The sequence below is a fragment of the Triplophysa rosa genome, linkage group LG8 (genome assembly GCF_024868665.1).
Source record: "Triplophysa rosa linkage group LG8, Trosa_1v2, whole genome shotgun sequence".
Lineage (NCBI taxonomy): Eukaryota > Metazoa > Chordata > Actinopteri > Cypriniformes > Nemacheilidae > Triplophysa > Triplophysa rosa.
In genome coordinates, this window is record NC_079897.1 from 17,518,977 (window position 1) to 17,528,709 (window position 9,733).

A 9,733-nucleotide genomic window follows, 5' to 3' on the forward strand; every position below is an offset into this window, starting at 1 on the left:
GCATGGATTTGACTCAGGTGCGTTTATAGGTTGTGGTTAGCCTATTAAAACCAAAAAGAAATTGCAAATATTTCAAACGCATCAATGAATTCTTGTTCTTTAATTCTCTTTAATTCTCTTTCTATATTATTATAACACTTTTTATAAAAAAAACAAGCATCTGCAACTTTTGTAATTTGATGTCTATGTCTGTAGCTGCACAAAAAGTCAAAGGAATAGCGCTTACATTTGTCATTCCAAACCCAAATGCTCTTGAAAGATTGATTGTATTTCAATCTGGTAATATTTGTATAAAAATATCAACTGACCATGTGTTTACACATCACTGATAAACATAGAAAGACAGACATGGCTTTAGCTATTGTTATCTAATTTGCACTCAATTGTTCTAAAATGCACATGTGTAGCTCAATAATAATAAAAAAAATTGTTTGGGACAAACTCAGTTTTTGGACCTCGATATTTCTAAAATCCTCCATACAGCCCGGATTGAACGTTGTCAAATTTTGAAAGAAGCCAAGTTAATGGACTTTAGTTCTATTTTCATGTTCATTAATGAATTATATTTCACCAATCCTTCTGTTGCTTTAGGTTGAAGGTTTACAGTTATTTATTTTGACAAATTATTAACATTGCACTAAATTCCAATTATAAAATGTTGTGCATTGAACATGTCTTGGTTTGGTGTCAGTTAATTTATATGAGGTATAGCTATAACAGTCCACTGATTATTTGGCAAAATATTATAATAATATACATGTGAACAGTTAGATTTTTAAAACCATCTTTTTTATGTTAAATATGGTCTGAAAAATCTTCAGGGAAGTCTGTATTTTTGAGTATGGAAAAGTATGGAATTTCTAAATGAAAAATGTGTAGGAACCCTGGAAGGAGCTTTATTGCCAAGTATGTTTACACACACAAGGAATTTGACTTGGCAACAGGAGCATCCTCAAACGGAAGGTGGAGGAGAGCAAGGTCTCTAACATCCACCAGCTCCGTGATGTCGTCATGGAGGAGTGGAAGAGGACTCCAGTGGCACCCTGTGAAGCTCTGGTGAACTCCATGCCCAAGAGGGTTAAGGCAGTGCTGGAAAATAATGGTGGCCACACAAAATATTGACACTTTGGGCCCAATTTGGACATTTTCGGTTTAGACATTAATGGCTGAGTGTTGAGTTATTTTGAGGGGACAGCAAATTTGCACTGTTATACAAGCTGTACACTCACTACTTTACATTGTAGCAAAGTGTCATTTCTTAAGTGTTGTCACATGAAAAGATATAATAAAATATTTACAAAAATGTGAGGGGTGTACTCAATTCTGTAAGATACTGTATATGTAAGATAAAAAAAAATGAAGGAAGTACTGGTGGACCAGTGTTTACATCCTGCGAAATGGTCTATACTGTTCTTTTTTCAGTGAAACATAAAGAGAAAATTTATTTTTAATATTGATTTAAGACACTTTCATATTAAACAAATTACAGCCACTTTCACAACCAGTTGAGTTTTGGTTTGAACATTAGCGCAACTCTTATTCTAAAGTTGTCACAGAATAAGAATATGCGAGTAACTCAATTTTGACAAATATCTTTTCATATACACCTTATAATTCCAAGGTGATGAAATTTAATTTCTTTGTGGATTTCTTTCAGATCTGGCTCGGCTCCTGTTGATCTCAGTACGTTGCAGCAGCAGCTCCTCTCAGGGCACTATGAGAGCCTGGATGCCTTTCATTCAGACATGCTCAAGGTGTTTCACTGTGCTGAGGTCAGTTTGACATAGTGCTCTTGTGTTCAACTGCATTGCATTGTTGTCACCTCTTATTTACATTACGAATCTTATTAGAAATACTACGGTTGCGAGTCATCAGTGGGCCGCAATATGAAGCAGCTGAGGGAAGTGTACCATAACGCTCATCAGGAGGCCTTAACTCAGATCACCAATGTCCTGTGAGAATCAGAAAACCACACCCACAGCTTATAGGGTGTGGCTGTGACAAAACACAGAGGCATGATGGGCCTTGCAGAAGGCAGATGATGCCCTCCGATACCAAAGACCTGCTGTATGTTGCACTCACAAATGTACTGCACAGGTAAAACTCTCAAACGTATACACAAATACAAAACATCCTCTCAATAAGTCTTAATAACACACAACTATCACTCACAGATGCAGATTTTTCAGCATTGGAAATTTCCACAGCTCCATGTATTCTGGTTTGTACATTACAAAAAACATGCAGCATCAGTGGAATCTTTTCCACATTCATTCAAGGCTGACCAAAGATCTGCATTTTACTTTTGCTGATGTAACACCAGTCTCAGCCAATAGTTTCCTAGAGTGGGAGTGGCCAGTCGGTTCTAGATTAAACATTTCTCCTCACTTAAATGAGTCCTACAGTATAACACAAAATCATATTAATTATTACTTGAAAAATGTCCAGTGTATGACATTTAGCACCACCTAGCGGCGAGGTTGTGAATTGCAACCAACGGCTCTCTCCACCCCTCCCTTTCGAAGGGTGGCTGACAAAGGACTAAGATGTCGTCCCGTTTTCGCTTCTTTGCGAAAGCATATCTTTGAGATAGCGTATTAATGAAACGCGCTACTGTAGAAAAAACATGGTGAATTCCATGCAAGGGGACCCACGGTGTATGTAGATAGAAATAGCTCATTCAAAGGTAATAAAAACATAATGCTTCATTATGTAAGGTCTTTATGCACCTCTGAAGACAGAGCTACAGTATGTGTATATTATATTGCATTTCTGTCAATATATCCTCCAAAAAATTACACACAGAACCTTTAAGAAGTTCTTGATTTATATTAAGCCTCTTACTTCGTCTCTATTTGGTTCTTTGTTCTCTGTAGGATGAGACAGCACTCCTGGAAATGCCATTTGTGAGCAGGACCCGGCTGATGCTTGACTACATGATTAGTTGAAAGCACTCAGCTTTTCTTTCTCTCAGGAAGAAGTAAGAGACATGATTAAACAAATTAATACCAGGATCCCACATCCTCACATTTTGACAAACAACATTCCTTTCCTACAAATTCCTTATAGACTCAACAAAAACATATTGAATGCCAAGGCATTAAGCTGCTTTGGTTGGCATGACTGTTTTAAATGATTCAACACTCTTTACATCAATGTACCTTTTACAAGATGATGGACACTACTTTACTGGGTTTGCTGACTGAACAGTACTGAATGCTGTCAACATCACTGTCTACTGCTTTTATAGTGTTTTGTGTTGTGACTATTAAGTAAGCAATAATGCATGACAAGGTTTTAATAATACAGCCTTAGTAATTGGAAATATGTATGTTTATAGTCATTTTAGAACAATAATGTAGTTTTAAAGATTATTTACTAATACTTGTGTATATATAATGTATATTTAGCAGAATTGTGTTTTACTTATGGTTCATGAAACTTGAAATGAAATGGTTCATAATTGTGATTGATATCTATCTTTTATTGATTTTTTATGAATATTTTTATAAATAGTTTTAAGATCTAATCAAAGCATGTCTAGTTTTGAACAGGACATTACTCTGCATTTGTAGAACTTTAGATTCTCTGTGCATGACATTATTTATATTGCTTATAATAGCTGTGTATAAAACATATGCAACTATTTATATGGCTGCACTGAACAAAAAAATAGTTTTTTTGTTGAAAGCTTATGGAGCAGAACTTTAATCTGAGTAATTGAATTAAACCAGCAACATCTGTTAACTAATAAAAGACAATACATGACATATTCTCCTTTTGATCGCTTTTTTAATTGTAAAAATTGTTCTAAAAATGCAATGGATAAGTACATAAAGACAAACAGATACTAATCCCAGACCATTTATATTCGCAAAAACTATTTTAGAAGTTCTTAATCAATTATAATCTTTCAGCAAAAAAGAGGTATGTGCATACAATAAGGAAATGGTTTTATTACAGTAAACGTGTGACCTTCCAGATTTTAATTCAAGGTTTAGTTTTAGTTTCAGAAGTGGCAATGGCACTCTCTAGTGGTAAATGTCATAAACAGCAGCTCCCTACAAGTATTGTGATAGTGGAACGTTAATGTTTATGGCTTTAGCAGATGCTTTTATACAAACCGGCTTAAATTAAAATGAAGGCGCAGTTCTTGCATTACTATAGTTCGGTTCTTGCAACTACAGTAACTTGAAATTAAATGTTAAAAAATCAAATTTACAACTGTGAAGTTTATAAACGAGCTCAAAAGTTTCCTGTCATTCTGACATCTCTCTGCACACACAAATAGTCTGAAAAAGGAAAGAGGTACTGGGAGGTGGGCAGGTTTTGTGGGCATTAGAGGGCATTGCTTAATTCTTATTTCACTTTCATTTTTACATTTCTGACCCTGGTTCATTGTATCATTTTCTAAATGATCTGTTTATACTGTACAGTATAAAGATAAGGCCACAAACCTAAAATACTTGTTTACATTCATATATAATTGATTGGAAAATTATGTATATAATAAAACAAGTAAATAACCACTGTATTGTTTTATTATAAACTGTATTCAATTCAAAGCATTGAACAACAACATTTTAGATGGTTTACTGTATTTGACAATACACTGACATTATCATGTGTATTAAAATTCTATGTTTGTTTGCACATTTTTTTATTACTATATAAACAATATAACTGAGAATATAATTGAAAATAAACTGAACTGAACTGTTTTTATTTTTCATTGTGTATTTCTGTAACACAGACACTATTTATACACATGACAACAGAATAGCTTGAGAACTGACCAATCCCTGCAGGTGTTATATGCTCATGTGATTATTCAACCACCTGTTGATTTCCTCTATAACACAGAAGGTCAAAGCTAACTTCTGAAACTTGAGACAAATCATTTGTTTTGCTAAATAAACCTGCGTTCTTAGTAGAAATCTGCAATGTAAAAGTGTTGATCAGGATGGCATGTGGCATGATTTACATGGGGAAATTCATCAGTGCTGGGAGTCAAATGGCTTCCTTTATTTAGAACAGTAAGACTAACATGTGTTAGTTAAGTTTGGGCAGGGGATGAGTTCCAAAACACCCCCGTCACAGCACACATGTGGTAGACATGTGTTGTCATTTGTCTGAAAGGCAGAAGCACAGCTGTTGGGACAACACCTCATATCTAAACCCTCTGTGACAGGGGACAGAAGTGACATTCTTTCAGTGTGGATACAACCAACTTCTTTTATACTACGATATAGCCGTATAGGCTTTACGAGAGCAATGGATACCCGTCTGTGCAAACAGATTCAGTGCTCGGTGTGTTTGGGGGATTTCACAGATCCAGTGAGCTTGCTGTGTGACCACACGTTCTGCAGACAGTGTATCAGCAATCATTCCCACAGCACCCGGCTGAGATTGTGTCCGGAATGTCGCAGACCCTACACCATGTGGGATCTCCGATCCAACCGGGTCCTACGGAATATGGTGGACGCGGTGCGGGAACATCTGACCGAACAACAAGCCCTGAGGGACAGCAACATTGCTGCTTCTGGAGCGCACTGTGGGGCCGTGAGAGTGTTTGAGGAACCTGAGAAGCTGGTGTGCTCCGATCATAAAGAGAGACTCAGGCTGTTCTGTGAGACTGATCAGAAATTGGTGTGTCTGATCTGTAGGGATTGTGAGAAACATCAGGGACACAAGTTCAAACCTGTGGAGGAGGCAGCGGAGCCCAGGAAGGTCAGTGAAGCCTATGAATCTTTATGAATCAGAAATCAGGGCGCTAAGAAGTCTCTGTTTGGTTTCTATTTAGGATGTATCAAATTCGACATAGACAATGTGTGAAATAGGATACACAAACAAGTCTTTCCTGTGTGTTTCAGAAATTGTTGTTAGAACCTCTAAGTTTCGTGTCAAAGGAGAATGAAGACCTGGAGGCTCTTATCAAGAAACAGACTAATGAGATCTCTAAAACTGAGGTGAAGGGAAATACAATACTGTACATATGGAAGTGAAACAGTTCATCCACGAAGTCACTTACTCAATCTTCATATTTCATACAGACTTAATGTGTGTTATTTTTCTGCACAAGCATCACCACTAGTGAGGTAATGATGTTTCAAGAAACAATCCCCTTTTGTTATTGGTTAGTAAACACATATTCCCGTCCCAATCTCATGCTATTGGCTGCGCCAATGTCAGGCTGGTTAGAATGCACAGTCAAACAATGTTTTTTCATAGCACCATATAGCCAGTGTTTTCATTTTCAGGGAAACCAGTCTATAAATGTTGTCATGGGCACCGGAAGCACAAAAAATGTGGGTGGATCCTCCCCCAGAAAACCTTGAGTAAAAACAACACCAGTTTACCAGCAGCTTTAATGGTCTAGTGAGAAAACGCGTGACAAGCTGTTATTGACGCAGGTTCAAATCTGCCTTTTGCCGAACTCACTTTTCTTCATTTTCACATCACATATCAGACTGTAAAGGCATTTATTTTCATCTAAATGAAGATTGAATAATGCCTAACAAGTGTTTAATAATAAAGTTTATGGTAAGGTTAGGGGTAGGAGGGAGGTCTTTATTGTCCCAATAGAGAATGTGAAGCTACGTCACGCCGTGTTGAATGTTGCGCCATCTTGGGAGGATCGCTGCTAGTGCGTTCAATGCAGTGTTATGTATTTCTTGTTCGATTAGGAAATATAACTATGGTAGGTCGGTCTTGCTGTGTTAAAAACTGCAATAGCATTACGCAGAGACATTCAGAAAAAGCCCATGGTTCTTTCACTTTCGATTTCGCCATATAGCAAACAAAACAAGTAACGGTACATATCTAAACAATAATAGCAGTGTATGATCCTCCCAAGATGGTGGCGCCACTGCAACATAGGGGGTGGCGTCAGCTTCACGTTCTCTATTAGTTGGCATCCATTTAATAATTTTAAGAAATATAATAATTTACGCTCTATTATTATTGTATAATGTACAACAATACCTTGTTTACCTTGCTGTGTCGTTTCATTTATACGGACTCTGAATGAGCCAGGTGGAATGGATTTGAGGAAGCAGAAGCGCGGAAGTCAAGGCTGTAGCTAAAACACGAAATGGAGTTTAATTTACTTAGCATTCCTCAAGTGGAGTGGATTAGACTGACGACACTCTGCGCTAAAAGAAATGCGCCAAAAGTGAGTAGGTCCAATATCATTGGTCGTAAAAAGTGAGTGGGTCCTGCCCATACAATGGTTCCGACGCCCATGTGTTCAAAACATCTATAACTTTCTTGTTTCTGTGGAACACAACAGAAAGAAGTCATACGTGTTTAAAATGACATGGGGGTGAGTTTCATTTTTATTACAACCTCTAAGTTATCATTACATTTTAATCATATTTTAATAAAATATATTTTAATAATAACATTGGAAAATAAAATACACCATCTTGAGGAAGTAGTAAGAAAGTAGGCCAGAACTAACTTTCACACAGATAACCTATAAAAGCACAGCATTTACCATCAATCCAGAACGATTTTATTCTGACAACCTGACCTGCAGCATGTATTTTTACAGGAGAGATCCAGACAGCTCTCTGCCCAGATCTCTGCTCAGTTTGAGGAGATGCGCCAGTTCTTGAAGAAAAAAGAGGAGGAAGTGAAGAAACTGCTGGAGAAAGAAGAGAAGGATTTGGTGGAAAAGATGAAGAAAAACAGAACAGAAATTGAGGAGACACTGAACGATGGAAGAGAGAAGGAAGGAATTTTACACTCGGTTTTAGAGACGGATCAGCCGGACGGATTTCTGCAGGTTCAAACTAATTAAATTTACTACAATTTGTACACAAGCTAAATCAGTAAATCATAATGAAAAAGTAAACATCAGAAAAAGTAAATGTTAATGTAAAAAGTAAATATGTTTACATTTTATTTTTATAGCACTATTCACAATTTTCAAGAAAAAGTGACGTAATTGTAATACATGTAAATGTTCACTGGATTATTCATACTGCAGTTTAAATTATATTATTGAAACTATTCTGTCTTTTTCTATAGTGGTGGACTGAGAAAGGGTTGGAGTTTGTTGAAGAGATGAAAGACAACGAAAACGGCAGTGAAAATGATGAAATTGTTTCTCAAATAACACAGTGAGTACTGAAAAAACATGATGATTTGCCGCATTGCAAATATTAGTGAGTTTACATCATCATCTGCGTTGTAGGTTCAAATCAGCAGTGAAAGATCTGAAAGTGACACCAAATTCTCTGTTTCTTGGCCTTCGTGAAACTCACTTGCAGTTTATTGTGTGGAGAGAGATGCTGGGGACTATCAAACCGGGTGAGGACATCAGTTATTAGTATATCATATAGAAAACTTTTAAGTAACGTTTTTTGTGTGCTTTTTTGGTTTATTATTATAATTATTAATAAGCATAATTGTTTATTGCTTGGGTAATAGCTGACTTCTATTGTTGTTGCCCTTGTTTTATAAAAGCAGTAAACGTGTGTTGCAGTGATTTTACAATGCTTCTCCTGGAGCACTGCTTTATTAACATTTTAAATATTAACTCAATTTTTCTTTGTTTATCAATCATAGTCCCTGATCATAATGTCATACATGACTGTCATGACCCATACCTACGTGTCTCCACCGATGGACGCTGCATCAGCCGCACATCTAAAAAGGGGATTTTCTTGAGCCACAAAGACTATAGACCAGTGGCCCGGACCCACAAGACCTTCCAATCAGGACAACATTACTGGGAGGTGGACGTAGGAGGAAAGATAGACTGGAGCGTGGGCTTCGATGGCGGCTGTATAAGTAACTTAAACAAGGACATTGGACTTCACCTTAAGCATGACCAAGGATACAGCATCAAAGAGTATGACACAGTGAAAGAGATAGATCTCCCAGTGAAACCACGAAGGATAGGTCTGTACCTGGACTGTGACAGGTGTCAGGTGTGCTTCTATAATGCGGATGATATGACTTTACTGCACACCTCCACATACGCTTTTGCCATACCGTACTCACTCAGTCTCTCTCCAGGAGCTTATCTTGCTGGGAAGAATGCTGATCCATTAACTGTTAGCTGGAACTGATCCATATGGTAAACAATTAGAGAGGTGATTACAATGTAGTTAGCAGAGATTAGAGAGAGTGAACCAGATATAGTAATTAAATATTGATCTACTGCCGATCAAAGAAAAAGAAAATTCTGTCATCATTTACTCACCCTCTTGTCATTTAAAACCTGAATGACGTTCTTTCTAGAACACAAAAGAAATTTTGAAGAATGTTGGTAACCAAACAACGGCGGTATCCTTTGACTTGCATTGGTTTTGTGTCCATACAATAGAAGTGAATGGGTACCTCCATTGTTTGGTTACCAACATTCTTCAAAATATCTTCTTTATGCTTCTGTAGAGAGAGGTTGAGAAAAGGCTGTTGTATTCCCCCACGCAGTGTGTTTAACTTATTTCTCAGACCATTTGTGTTTTCATACCTGTTAGTTTGAGCTTGAGTTTAGTAATATTGTCCACACTGAGGATGGACACAATTACTTATGAAATAAAAATAATTATTTTGGAAAAAGATGTGATATTAAGGGTTGTATCTGTGTTTCAGGCGGTGAAAACTTTTTATTCAAATCTTTGTCTGTTATTTATTAAAAGTTTTTTTACCTTCAGAGTTTGATTATAATCTTAATGATCAGGTTTCCATACCTGTGGGATAGTTCACCCCAAAATAAAAA

At 36.8% G+C, this 9,733-nt stretch overlaps 2 protein-coding genes across 5 annotated transcripts in view; both read left to right on the forward strand.

The window, feature by feature from the left end:
- The window catches only part of LOC130557570 (histone-lysine N-methyltransferase ASH1L-like), a 30,162-nt gene extending 25,633 nt beyond the window's left edge, over positions 1 to 4,529 (forward strand). For 3 of the 4 annotated variants that reach the window (XM_057339444.1, XM_057339443.1, XM_057339442.1), the window contains 3 exons: positions 1,658 to 1,772; positions 1,851 to 2,097; positions 2,877 to 4,529. In XM_057339444.1, the coding sequence (XP_057195427.1) occupies positions 1,658 to 1,772; positions 1,851 to 1,958 (223 nt within the window). In that variant the 3' untranslated portion in view covers positions 1,959 to 2,097; positions 2,877 to 4,529. The other variant, XM_057339445.1, reaches the window with a different exon arrangement.
- A 521-nt stretch (positions 4,530 to 5,050) lies between these two features.
- trim109 (tripartite motif containing 109) lies at positions 5,051 to 9,649 on the forward strand. Its single transcript, XM_057340387.1, has 6 exons — positions 5,051 to 5,730; positions 5,874 to 5,969; positions 7,556 to 7,789; positions 8,035 to 8,126; positions 8,201 to 8,316; positions 8,575 to 9,649. The coding sequence occupies exons 1-6, from the start codon at positions 5,275 to 5,277 to the stop codon at positions 9,078 to 9,080; spliced, it is 1,500 nt and encodes a 499-aa protein (XP_057196370.1). The 5' UTR covers positions 5,051 to 5,274; the 3' UTR covers positions 9,081 to 9,649.
- Positions 9,650 to 9,733: the final 84 nt, after the last annotated feature.

Excerpts from the sequence above, each read along its gene's own strand:
- trim109 (XM_057340387.1), top strand. The coding sequence starts at position 5,275 with ATGGATACCCGTCTGTGCAAACAGATTCAGTGCTCGGTGTGTTTGGGG. Across the intron at positions 5,731-5,873 it reads AGGCAGCGGAGCCCAGGAAG|AAATTGTTGTTAGAACCTCT; the intron begins GTCAGTGAAGCC and ends TGTGTGTTTCAG. Across the intron at positions 5,970-7,555 it reads ATGAGATCTCTAAAACTGAG|GAGAGATCCAGACAGCTCTC; the intron begins GTGAAGGGAAAT and ends GTATTTTTACAG.